This window comes from Ahaetulla prasina, chromosome 2 (assembly GCF_028640845.1).
Source record: "Ahaetulla prasina isolate Xishuangbanna chromosome 2, ASM2864084v1, whole genome shotgun sequence".
Classification (NCBI taxonomy): domain Eukaryota; kingdom Metazoa; phylum Chordata; class Lepidosauria; order Squamata; family Colubridae; genus Ahaetulla; species Ahaetulla prasina.
The window spans coordinates 278,078,942-278,093,057 of NC_080540.1; the positions used below are offsets into that span (position 1 = coordinate 278,078,942).

At 37.2% G+C, this 14,116-nt stretch overlaps 1 protein-coding gene across 1 annotated transcript in view; it reads left to right on the top strand.

Moving 5' to 3' along the window:
- The window catches only part of FYB1 (FYN binding protein 1), a 91,301-nt gene that overhangs the window by 42,663 nt on the left and 34,522 nt on the right, over positions 1 to 14,116 (top strand). Inside the window, exons 3-7 of the mRNA XM_058170998.1 lie at positions 6,415 to 6,595; positions 7,786 to 7,835; positions 10,236 to 10,255; positions 10,757 to 10,797; positions 13,557 to 13,674. Coding sequence (XP_058026981.1) covers positions 6,415 to 6,595; positions 7,786 to 7,835; positions 10,236 to 10,255; positions 10,757 to 10,797; positions 13,557 to 13,674 — 410 coding nt within the window. The remainder of the gene's footprint in view (positions 1 to 6,414; positions 6,596 to 7,785; positions 7,836 to 10,235; positions 10,256 to 10,756; positions 10,798 to 13,556; positions 13,675 to 14,116) is intronic.

A 14,116-nucleotide genomic window follows, 5' to 3' on the forward strand; every position in this document is an offset into this window, starting at 1 on the left:
ATCCCCATTCCATCCCCACTCCTGGAAGAAAGATATTGCAAAATCTCCATTCCCACCCCACTTTGGGACCAGCCAGAGGTGGTATTTGCCGGTTCTCTGAATTACTTAAACTTTCTGCTACCAGTTCTCCAGAACCTGTCAGAATCTGCTGGATTTCACCCCTGGTTTAGGGCACAGACTTTTTTTATTAACTCTTTCATTGCCAAACTTAAGTATTTTTTTTTTCTAATTCTCCTGATCTGTTAGTATGTTCCACATTAACATGTATTATTTAAAATGTTTTATTTGGCCAGGTGGAGTGACTAAAATTTAAAAGTTTGGTTTGAAGGTGCTACGTTTGTTTCCGTCTGGTGTGAGAGAGTTTTGCTTCTGTTGAGTTGCACCATTGTACAACTCTAATCTAGCCCTTACTTAATAGAAGTTAGCATTTCTTGCAGATATTCCAGTCCACCTTTGCTATTTTCTCACGTCATCGTTTGTCTTTTGTCTATGCAATCTTGCAGCAGCTAACTAGGTGAGCCACTGTTTCTTTAGCTTTTTTGCAGAGGCAGCATTTGCTCCCTATTACTGTCTTCTCAGTTTTGACTTTATATGCATCTGTTCTTACGGCATGGTCTTATGCAGCTAGAATCAGGTCCTCTGTCTCTTATTTCAACTTTCCTGCTCTTAGTCATTGCTAGGGCTTGTTGCTATCTGCTGTGCCTGCTACTTTTTTATGTACTGGCTATGTAATACTTTAGCTTGCCATTTCTCTTTTCTCTTCATCATCTGGTCTTTTTTTATAGGCCGGTTTGGTCTCTCCGGTACTCAATAAGCCATCATAGGTACTAGCTTCACCGCATCTTCTTCACTGTTCTTTAGATATACTTCCAATATCCTTTGTTCTTTTCCAACTGTCTAGCATACTTGTAACATTCCAGTCCACCTATTTTCCATGGTAAATAGAGTTTATCAACACTGATGTATGGATGAAGGGAATGATTCAATGTACCAGCCTGCGCTATTCACCGGCCCTTAAAAAAAAAAAAAAAATTCAATGTCATTGTCATTTTTCTTATTTTCCTATCAAAGGCTTTTAGTTTTGCTTGAGTCCTGTCAATTATTCCAGATATAGAATTCGATATTGTGTGTCTAATGACCGGAATTGTCCAGATGCTAATTGCCTTGATGGTATTTCCTCCACTGAGTTTGAACTTTAAGATTTTCTTGACTCTCCTGATGTAGTCTCATCTAATTTTCTTGACTATAGTGAGTTGATGTTGTCCGCTTGAAGGATGCCTATCTTCATAGTGATCATCTTCATCCAGATTTTTGATGTTATTTCCATAGGACATCTTGATTCCTTCAATTTTTACTATATTTCCCCTGTTTATGATGAAGGTGGCATATTTGTCCAGTCCAAAATTCATTGCAATATCTTGGTATCGAGAAGCATCCAAGCTGGCCGGAAAGTGGGCTCAGGTACAGAGTTAATCTGGAGTCACTGAACAACCAGCAAAGGGCTAGGACTAACCTCCCCCCCCCCCCGAATTCCTTGGAGTCCTATCTATTTCTTCCCAAGAGAAGGCTGCCCCAGTCTGGAGATTCCTGTATTATAGGCAGAACATAATAAAGTAGTTAGCTTGGAATCTGCATCTGTGGGTTTGGTTGTTCACATCTGACACTTGGATGTATATACAAACAGTGTTGAGCAGAGATTCCATACTCTGCTCAACGCTGTTGAGTATTTTTCCATACAGCTTCAGATTGTCCATGTAAAGGAGTTAGGATAGCCTGGCAGATATTTTTGATCTTTGATAGCCATGGTCTGACTTGTTCAACATTGTTGACAGAGGAATCAGTGCAATTACAAACAGGAGTGGGAGAGTGAGTCTCCTTGAAAGATCCTCTCTTGATGTTAATCTCTCTCAGTCTGTCACCATTGACCAACAACTATGTCTTCCATTCTGCCATTGATCTTTGCACAAAACTGCTGATGTTTCTACTGACTCCTATTATGTTTAGGCATGTGATGATCAAATAATGTGCCAGAGAATCAAATGCTTTCTTGTAATCAACCCAAGTTACCTTCAAGTTGGTCTTCCTTCTCTTGCAGTTTTCCAAAATCATCTTGTCAACCTGTTCCTGTACTATTTGGTCAGCTACCTTTCTGCTCGAGTGCAAAGTTTGTTTTCAACAAGATACTAGATACTGTTGAACTGTATCAATTAGCAATTTGAAAGTTGTTGGTAAGCCAGTAATTGGCCTGTAGTTGCCTGATGCTGCCACTTTTGCTGTATCCTTCATTATGAGGTAGATTTTGGCAGATGTTAACCAATCTTCAATTTCACCTCCTTGCAGTATGTGGTTAAACTGCTTGGCAATGAGTGGCTATAGACCAGTCAGATGTTTCAACTAAAAACCATGCAGTTCATGTTCACATGGTGCAAACCAATTCTTGATCTTCCTCATCTTTTTCTCTACCTTTTTTATTTCTAGTGCTTCCTTAATCTTTCTTGTTTCTAGGTGCTATTTCTTGATCAGCTATTCTTTGGTCTTCTTATTCTTGTTATTTTTTTCATCTGTTTTAGTTTGCTTGATCTCAGCATTTATAATTCCTATTTACCATTCCTAAGAGGTCTGTAAGGGGCGTGCATAGGCGCACCAGCATGCCTACCGTCCCTGTCCTAATGTTTTCTTTTATTCATATCCTTTTCATGTATTTATAATTATGTTTACACTTGTATCTGTCATAAAATACATGCTTGACGAAATAAAATAAATAAATAAAAATAAAATAAGTAAATAAAATGTTGATCTTATGTTCTTGCCTGATCTTTCATTTTGGCGGTGGACTGTTTGGCTTTTTTTCTTCTTTGATGATTTTGCATCCCGATATTCAGTCTTAACTGCAGCTGTGCTGTTGATTTGTTTCTTGCTGTAAGCTTATCATTTTTGTTATTATGGCTTGATTTCACAATACTCATTCAAACATTTGGGTATTTATAAATTGCCTGCTTCTTTCTATCCTTTTTTCAGGCAGAACAACCTAGATTTACATTTTTTAATTTATTTTCCAATTCTAGTCATTGGTTTCAAACCTTCAAATCTGTGATCACTCTAGTCTATAGATCCCCTAACTGGTCACAAATTTGTCTAATGAAATTTAAAAGCAATTCTATATTATCGCTAATGTAGCTCTCTGAAAATAAAGATTTGTTGAAAAAATATTATGATTGAAAAACCAGTCTTTCTGATGCTGGAAAAAGTAATTTCATATACATAAGTACATATTTTGCAGTTTTTCACTAAAATAACAGAATAACTGAGTTGGAAGGGATTTTAAAGGTCTTCTTGGCCAATCCCTGCTCAGGCAGGAAACCATATACAATTTCAGACAAATGTTATCCAATCTCTTCTTAAAAATTTGGAGCATCCACAACTTCTGGAGGCAAGTTGTTCTACTAATTAATTGTTCTAACTGTCAGGAAATTTCTCCTTAGTTCTAAATTGCTTCTCTCCTTGATTAGTTTCCATCCATTGCTTTTTGTCCTGCTTTCAGTTGCTTTGGAGAATAAGTTGATACCCTCTTCTTTGTAGCTGCTCCTTAGATATTGGAACACTGCTATCATGTCTCCCCTAGTGCTTCTTTTCATTAAGCTAGACATACCCAATTCCAGCAACGTTTCTTTATGTGTTTTAGCCTCCAGTCCCCTAATCATCTTTGTTGGTCTTCTCTGTATGCTTTCAAGAGACTCAAAATCTTCTTTACATCTTTTAATTTTTGTCAGAGATGCCAATATAATAATTAGGGTGTCCTTCTTTTCCCCCATTTGTCCTCTTTTCCAATTATCTGTCCCTTCCTTTGCCCATTCAGATATCTGGTAACCCAACTAGAAATCTCATGAGGTTGCCAAATATATGATTTCAGCATTGTCACCCTAAATCTTTTTTTCCTATTTTTGCTATAGTTATTGTTGGTCAACATGATATATACTGCTAACCCCTGATATAGAACCATGTGTAATACTGTAAAAAAACACTGTAAAAAAGTGTGAATCAGAAGGGATCATCTCCCTTGTTAATTATTTTCCCCCCAAATATTAGGAATGAAAGAATCTCTTACCTGGATTTCTGTAGTATCTAGTGAGTCTTAGAAATATCCAATTTTTTTCTTTCATTGTGAATTTGCAGTATTTTTTTAAAAAAAGTTTCTATAACTATATTGTGGATATGCATGTGTATGTATGTATGTATGTATGTATGTATGTATGTATGTATATATATATATGTATATATATATATATATATATATATATATATATGTGTGTGTAGGTCTTTGGTTATTCGGGTTTTCTCCCGCGTAAAATTGGAAGTGTCTTGGCGACGTGTCTTGGCGACTTCCAATTTTACGGGAGAAAACCCGAACAACCAAAGACCTATATATATATAACCTCAGAAAACATATATATATAACCTCAGAAAACATATATATATATATATATATATAACCTCAGAAAACATATATATATATATATATATATATGTTTTCTGAGGTTTTCACGGGTGTTTGTATATAGGTCTTTGGTTGTTCGGGTTTTCTCCCGTGTAAAATTGGAAGTGTCTTGGCGACGTTTCGACGAAGTCTCATTCGTCATCTTCAGGCTTCAGTTTCGTGCTTCTGGGAGACCAACCAAACCCCCACCAAACAGGACACACCCCCATCCAATCAGAGCACAAAAAACCTCCATCCAATCAGAGCACAGCCAAGCTCCCACCCAATCAGTTCAAACCCCCACTAGCAGTTAAAAAGGAAGAAACAGCTGCATTCACACATTGCTCCCAGAAGCACGAAACTGAAGCCTGAAGATGACGAATGAGACTTAAACGTCGCCAAGACACTTCCAATTTTACGGGAGAAAACCCGAACAACCAAAGACCTATATATATATATATATATATATATATATATATATATATATATATATATATATATATATATATATATATATATATATATATATATATATTTGTTTTCTGAGGTTTTCACGGGTGTTTGTATGTAGGTCTTTGGTTGTTCGGGTTTTCTCCCGTGTAAAATTAGAAGTGTCTTGGCGACATTTCGACGAAGTCTCATTCGTCATCTTCAAGCTTCAGCTTCGTGCTTCTGGGAGCAATGTGTGAATGCAGCTGTTTCTTCCTTTTTAACTGCTAGTGGGGGTTTGAACTGATTGGGTGGGAGCTTGGCTGTGCTCTGATTGGATGGAGGTTTTTTGTGCTCTGATTGGATGGGGGTGTGTCCTGTTTGGTGGGGGTTTGGTTGTGCTCAGATTAGTCTGAGTTGCAGGGGGATTTGAGCTTTTGAAACCCCAAAGACAAAATTGAGTTAGAAAATCAAGGAGTATATGAAATCCCATGCACCGCCTACCCCACCACATACATCGGACAAACCAACAGAAGAATAAGTGCATGCATTGAAGAACACAAGAACTCAGTCAAAAAAGAGGAACCAACTTCTTCCCTGGTCCAACACCTTAAAGCCACAGGACACGATATTGACTTTAAAAAAACCATAACTATCGCCAAAACTGAACACTTTAACAACAGAATAATCAGAGAAGCCATCGAGATAGAAAAACGCCCACACAGCATGAACAAATGAGATGATACCTCCCGCCTACCAGCCATTTGGAAACCCGCCCTTATTGACAAACGAGTCCCTAACACAAGGAATGACACCAGACCCACACTCACGAGGTCCACACAGGATGTCACCACCACACATCCACCCAGAAAGCAGACCCAAACCCACACTGATCAGGAAGCACGACCGAGGACCAGAAGCCAGACTGCAGCTGCAACATTAGCCATTTCAAACCCCTCCAATCCATACATACAGCAGACAGACACCCACTATGAAGATGTAGCACGACCACAAACACGAAGCTAAACAACAGCAATGCAGCTCACCAGCTCAAATCCCCCTGCAACTCAGACTAATCTGAGCACAACCAAACCCCCACCCAAACAGGACACACCCCCAGCCAATCAGAGCACAAAAAAACCTCCATCCAATCAGAGCACAGCCAAGCTCCCACCCAATCAGTTCAAACCCCCACTAGCAGTTAAAAAGGAAGAAACAGCTGCATTCACACATTGCTCCCAGAAGCACGAAGCTGAAGCCTATATTTCAGAGTTTCATTGTTTTCTGGAGTACAGGAAAGAATGAAAGCATGCATGAACATACACAAACTTTAATTATTAGAATATGGCCAGTTTATCCAAAACAGAAGTTATGCAAAAACATAATGGATTAATCAACATCTGATTTGATAAAAATATGTGCCACGCAGACTGCAGAGCTAGAATAGCAATATGGAAAGGAATGGTGATGATGATTTCATATACATTAAATATGTCTTGTTTCTGTTCCAGGTTCCAGCTCATCCAATTCAGCGGGTTTGCCTCCCCCACTTCCGCCACCCATTCATGCCACACAGTCTACAGATTTATCATCACCTCCACCTCCTCCTCCACCTCCTCCAGGTTTCCGTCCATCAACACAAACTCCTGTTCTCCCCCCAAGGGGGAACATCCCATCCAGACCTGATTTCAGGTACATAGTTGTGAATTATAGTCCCTCTTCCATATTTTCTTTTTTCTTAAAAATTGAGATGGATCTCTGTTCTTCTCATCACTGAAACGTCTTCTCCAATGTGCTCATACTGAAGCCCATGAGTTTTGGTATTCATAAGAGGGAACTGCAATAAACAGCTACAATAAGCTATATACAGCAAAAAGTTATGGTTGTTTCATAAAGATTTCTTAATCAAGATATACTTCACTAGGTTCACCCAACATGCTGAGCCATAAATAATGGTTTATGAAGCTACAACATGCCAAGCCAATATCAGACGAATTACATTATATATGAACTATTCTCTTGTGACAGTAAAAAGTTATTTTGGGAGAAGATTGTGCAAAAGCCAATGATAGATAGATAGATAGATAGATAGATAGATAGATAGATAGATAGATAGATAGATAGATAGATAGATAGATGATAGATTGATGATAGAGATGATAGATAGATAGATAGATAGATAGATAGATAGATAGATAGATAGATAGATAGATAGATAGATAGATAGATATTGATGATGGATGGATGGATGGATGGATGGATGGATGGATGGATAGATAGATAGATAGATAGATAGATAGATAGATAGATAGATAGATAGATAGATAGATAGATAGATAGATAGATAGAGATGATAGATAGATAGATAGATTTACCATCTTTATTATTGTAAATATTTCAAGGTGACAAACGTATCTAATGTTCTTTCCTCCCATTTTCTGATGACAACAACCCTGTGAGGTGGGTTGGCTGTCAGAATGACACTGGTCCAAAGTCACCCAACTGACTTTTATGCTAAGACAGAACTAGAACTCAAGGCCTCCTGATTTCAAATTGTCCTGTTTATGTATAAAATATAGTGCTGAGGACTGGATGGATCTTGTTTTAATGTGGCTATTATGGCAGGCAGAATTGTATTAAGCATAGCTTTTTCTAGCATGGAAATAATGTGGAAAATAATCCTTGATCAAGTGCAATTGTTAAAAACTTCTTTGAAAAAAAACCACATTCTGTGATTAAAAACATAAAAAGAGATTGCAGAAATCTTAATTAAACCTTTCCCAATAAACTATAAAACAGAATGGACCTTCACTTAAAAAACAAAATATATTTCAATGGGCTTTCTTCTTTTTCTTAACAAATTCACTTTTGTTGTTTTGCAGAGGCCAAGAAAATGAAGAAAATTATGATGATGTTGGATTTGGTTCAGAAGGTAAGATAACCTATTATCATGGACAGAGGACATGTATGGGATCCATAACAAATGAGAAATAAGTCAGGACTTTGGGTTCAAATGTATTGACAATCAAACTCTATAAGCCAACTTCGATGTTCACGTCTGCAGTTACAAAAAATGTGATATCTTAATACACTGTCTTCCTCATTCTAGGATGCTCTGACATGTGTGCTGTTTCTTTGGTTTCCTTGGGTATGACCTGTCCATTTAGAGATCACGAAGAAGGACCTACAGGGTCCATCTTCTACTTCAAGCTCTCCCATAGCTAAGTCTGTTTTCATATAGATTGAATAAACAGCATCAGAAACAGACTGAGTACCATGCAAATTGCCTAAATCTAGTCTTTTCCACTATGATGAAAAGATCCAAAATACATTTTCCAAAGGATTTTTGAAGCATGTAAAGTATATAAGATAAACAATAGTGTAATTAAAGATGAAGGGGATTTTCTGATTAAGTACAAAGATTAATACTCCATTGCAGCATTCATGTTACATAATAAGCTAACATTTGATTTAGAGGAAGCTTTCATAGAATTGTTGTGGAATAGATAAAGAGTATAAGAAGTATAATTAAAAAAAATAGTGTCATAGAATTGTATCACAAGTCCATGTCTCTGGGCAATGTATGGAACATCTCAAAGCAGGTTAAAACAGACAGCATTGGCATGACATCATTGCTTATATAGACCCACCCACCCCAATTCCCTTCCTTCCCACCCTGCTGCCCCCTAACCCCCCCATACACCATTAGCTAACAAGGGCTACCCATGACTTGGTATTTTGATTGCTAGACTGCAAAATAATGCAATGCAATTGTTTTCCCTTTTTATCCATTAGATACTGGAAATGCAGATGAAGTAAGTATTACCCTTCATAATCTACAAATGTGTGTGTGTGTATGTGTGTATGCTACCAGTTCTGGAGAACTGGTAGTGGAAATTTTGAATAGTTCAGAGAACCAGTAGTAAAAATTCTGACTGACCCCGCCCCCATCTATTCTCTGCCTCCCAAATCCCAGCTGATCGGGAGGAAATGGGAATTTTGCAGTATCCTTCCCTTGGATTGGGGAGGGAATGGAGATTTTACAGTATCCTTCCTCTGCCATGCCCACCAAGCCACACCTACCAAGCCATGCCATGCCCACCAAGCCACCCCCACAGAACCTGTAGTAAAAAAATTTGAAGCCCACCACTGGTATGTATGTGTATAAATACATACATGTGTATATGTGTGTGTATACATACTTTTCACTATTCTTAATTTTAGTAAACACTAAAACTTTATATATACACTTTTCGCTACTCTTAATTTTCAGTAAAAACTAAAACTTTTTTTTCCTTTTCATAAAATCAGAACAGTGATGGAGAAATGTATGAAGACATAAATGAGATGAGGTATGAAAAAGATATATAAAGTGGGCCTCTGAGCATATTATAATAATCACAGCTATTATTAAATCATGACCACAATTAAAAGTTTATTTATTATTTATTTATTTATTTGTCACAACAGTATATATAAGCATAAGCATGAAAATAGGACATGTATGGGATCCATAACAAATGAGAAATAAGTCAGGACTTTGGGTTCAAATGTATTGACAATCAAACTCTATAAGCCAACTTCGATGTTCACGTCTGCAGTTACAAAAAATGTGATATCTTAATACACTGTCTTCCTCATTCTAGGATGCTCTGACATGTGTGCTGTTTCTTTGGTTTCCTTGGGTATGACCTGTCCATTTAGAGATCACGAAGAAGGACCTACAGGGTCCATCTTCTACTTCAAGCTCTCCCATAGCTAAGTCTGTTTTCATATAGATTGAATAAACAGCATCAGAAACAGACTGAGTACCATGCAAATTGCCTAAATCTAGTCTTTTCCACTATGATGAAAAGATCCAAAATACATTTTCCAAAGGATTTTTGAAGCATGTAAAGTATATAAGATAAACAATAGTGTAATTAAAGATGAAGGGGATTTTCTGATTAAGTACAAAGATTAATACTCCATTGCAGCATTCATGTTACATAATAAGCTAACATTTGATTTAGAGGAAGCTTTCATAGAATTGTTGTGGAATAGATAAAGAGTATAAGAAGTATAATTAAAAAAAATAGTGTCATAGAATTGTATCACAAGTCCATGTCTCTGGGCAATGTATGGAACATCTCAAAGCAGGTTAAAACAGACAGCATTGGCATGACATCATTGCTTATATAGACCCACCCACCCCAATTCCCTTCCTTCCCACCCTGCTGCCCCCTAACCCCCCCATACACCATTAGCTAACAAGGGCTACCCATGACTTGGTATTTTGATTGCTAGACTGCAAAATAATGCAATGCAATTGTTTTCCCTTTTTATCCATTAGATACTGGAAATGCAGATGAAGTAAGTATTACCCTTCATAATCTACAAATGTGTGTGTGTGTATGTGTGTATGCTACCAGTTCTGGAGAACTGGTAGTGGAAATTTTGAATAGTTCAGAGAACCAGTAGTAAAAATTCTGACTGACCCCGCCCCCATCTATTCTCTGCCTCCCAAATCCCAGCTGATCGGGAGGAAATGGGAATTTTGCAGTATCCTTCCCTTGGATTGGGGAGGGAATGGAGATTTTACAGTATCCTTCCTCTGCCATGCCCACCAAGCCACACCTACCAAGCCATGCCATGCCCACCAAGCCACACCCACAGAACCAGTAGTAAAAAAATTTGAAACCCACCACTGGTATGTATGTGTGTATAAATACATACATGTGTATATATGTGTGTGTATACATACTTTTCACTATTCTTAATTTTTAGTAAACACTAAAACTTTATATATACACTTTTCGCTACTCTTAATTTTCAGTAAAAACTAAAACTTTTTTTTCCTTTTCATAAAATCAGAACAGTGATGGAGAAATGTATGAAGACATAAATGAGATGAGGTATGAAAAAGATATATAAAGTGGGCCTCTGAGCATATTATAATAATCACAGCTATTATTAAATCATGACCACAATTAAAAGTTTATTTATTATTTATTTATTTATTTGTCACAACAGTATATATAAGCATAAGCATGAAAATAACTATATAATATATACGCATATATATGAGCATAAGTATGTAATAACTATATTAATTGGATATAATGAAAGGAAACAATAGGACAGGAACAGTAGGCACTTTTGTGCTCTTATGCACGCCCCTTATAGACCTCTTAGGAATGGAGTGAGGTCAATAGTAGAAAGTTTTTGGTTAAAGCTTTGGGGATTTTGAGAAGAGACCACAGAGTCAGGTAATGTGTTCCAAGCCCTTCTGTTATAGAAGTCATATTTTCTGCAATCAAGATTGAAACGGTTAACATTCAGTTTAAATCTATTGTTTGCTCTTATATTGTTATGATTGAAGCTGAAGTAGTCTTTAACAGGAAGGACATTGCAATAGATGATTCTATGAGTTAAACACAGGTCCTGTCGAAGGCGGCGGAGTTCTAAGTTTTCTAAATTCAGGATTTCAAGTCTGGTGGCATAAGGTATTTTGTTGTATTCAGAGGAGTGGAGAACTCTTCTTGTAAAATATTTCTGGACACGTTCAATTGTATTGATGTCTGAAATGTGGTATGGGTTCCAGACAGGCGAGCTGTATTCAAGAATTGGTCTAGCAAATGTTTTATAAGCTCTGGTTAGTAGTGTAGTGTTTCTGGAGAAGAAGCTATGTAAGATTAGGTTTACAACTCTTAAAGCCTTTTTTGCGATGTAGTTGCAGTGGGCTTTGGCACTTAGATCATTGGATATGAAAACTCCAGGGTCTTTAACAGGGTGGGGGTCATCTGTAAGGTAATGTCCATCAAGTTTGTATTTAGTGTTTAGATTCTTTTTTCCAATGTGTAAGACAGAGCATTTGCTGGTTGAGATTTGGAGTTGCCAAGTTTTTGACCATTCTGACACAAAGTCAAGGTCTTTTTGAAGGGTAGCTGTATTGTTGGTAGTGTTAAATATTTTGACATCGTCAGCAAAGAGAACACAATTACTTTTAATATGTTAACAGAGATCATTAATGTATAATATAAAGAGTGTTGTTATTTGCAAAAAAGTTATTTGCAAAAAGATCCAAAAAAAATGTAAAGCTCCACTTGAGGCATTCTAGGCATGAATTCTGTTTACCAATGTCCAATATATCCTGATCACTTTTTTTTTCTTGCACATTTTAGAGGCTTGTGCTCGAACTTTGAATAAGTCCATTTGCTTTTAGCTATGTCAATATTTCTTGAATTACAAAAGGCTGGAAAGAATTACATTGTGAATGCATTAAATGGCCAAAAGTGTAAACAGTCTATTTTAATATTTTAATAATCCTTGTTCAAGTGCAAGTGTTAAAAACTTCCTAGAAAAAGAACCACATTCTGTGATTAAAAACATAAAAAGAGATTGCAGAAATCTTAATTAAACCTTTCCCAATAAACTATAAAACAGAATGGACTTTCACTTAAAATTCATTTTTCATTTTCAGGTTGCACCACTATTGTTTTCCTTTTTTAAAAAAATTCAGGAGAGCTGAAAACCGATCCATTGCTTCATGTGAAGATTGTCTGCCCTATGCAAGCAGACTAATTTTTCCTGGTCATAATCTGAATTTAGGTTTTGTAGGGGGTTTAGGTCAGGTCAGTATTTTCCATTTACAAGTGGAGGAGGAGGTACTGGGTGAGTGTGATGGTTGGGGGAATAGAAGGAAGACTTGCAGCTTGAACAATGGTCTGATAAGAGGCAACTTGGTTTGCAAATGGGGGAAAACCCTGAGAAGTGATTCAGAAGGGACCTCTCTGGTTTTCTGGAGACTAAAAAGAGAGAAAAATCCATAGTCTTGCAAGATAGATGTTAGCCCTTAAAGACAGCCCAGACAACAACTACAACCAGGAGCATCAACACGGTTTTTAATGTAAAGTTACATTAAACAGAATATTGCAAAATTCTTCCTTCCTCTCTTTTTTGTTAAGTGTTCCTTTTTGAAGAACAAGGGCTTTTAAGCCAACTGGAGAACTTGGCAATTTTATCTCTGAAATTTGATAGCATAATCAAGAAGAAATTTTGGGATAACCCAAAAGCAGTTAGGCCTTGGAATTTGGCTGGTTACAAAATACTGGAGTTGACTGACAATCAGGATGATTAAGAAAACAGATTGTTACTCAATTTACTGGTCCTTCCAGTAAAAGTGAGGTTGTATACAGGAAATGTTGATACAAAATCCCCTATTTAGAATATCAAAAATAGCAGATGTAAGCAGTAGCAAGATTTACTAACTTCAGTAGGTTGGTTGTCAACATCCCCTCATCCAGTGGTGGTATTCACTTACTTTCGCTACTGGTTTCGCAAATGTGAGTGCTAGCCCAATAAAGCGAATTGCCGAGCCTCAGCTGTTCTGAAATGCAATGCACTTGCATAGAGTGCAAGTTTGGGGTGCGTGTGAGCAAAGCGAGCACACGTGGGCCAAGCATGCGCGAAGTGAACTGGTTGTAACACTGGTTGAAACCCACCACTGTGGTACATATCTGATTCCAGAGATCTTGCTAAGTCTTCCCCTTTCTTCAAAATTGTGAGCTGTACCTCAAATAGAACCACAAATTTTTAAAAAGAAACACCCTTTGGGGTCAATTCATCTTTACAGCTGAATAGCATATTAAGTCTCCTTCTTCTTATTTTGCAGATTTACACCTCAAGAAGAGGGAAAAAAGAAAGAGAAGGAGGAAAAGAAAAAATCTGATCAAAAGAAAGAACAAAGGGATAAGGATAAAAAGGAGCAAGAACTCAGAAAGAAATTCAAGGTAAAACTTCTTTCAAGAAGGTCATGCAAAGAATATATATATGACAGCCATTTGACTGGGACGGTATAATGTTTCCTGCCTTGGGCGGGGGTTGGATTAGAAGACACCCCCTCACACACAAGGACCCTTCCAGTCTATAATTCTATGTTCTGTGTTTTTAAAGTTGCTAAAATAGCCACTTGGTATTTTTACTTAACAGCAAAAGTTAATATTTTAATGCCTGCTTAATCAAGTGAGTTAACCAAATTCATAGCAATAGCATTTAGATTTATATACTGCTCTATAGTGTTTTACATCACTCCCTGAGCAGTTTACAATATCAGCATGTTGTCCCCAACAATCGGGATCCTGATTTTACCAACCTCGGAAGGATGGAAGGCTGAGTCAACCTTGGGCTGGTCACGTTCGAACTCCAGACTGTAGGCAGAGTTAGTTCGCAAGA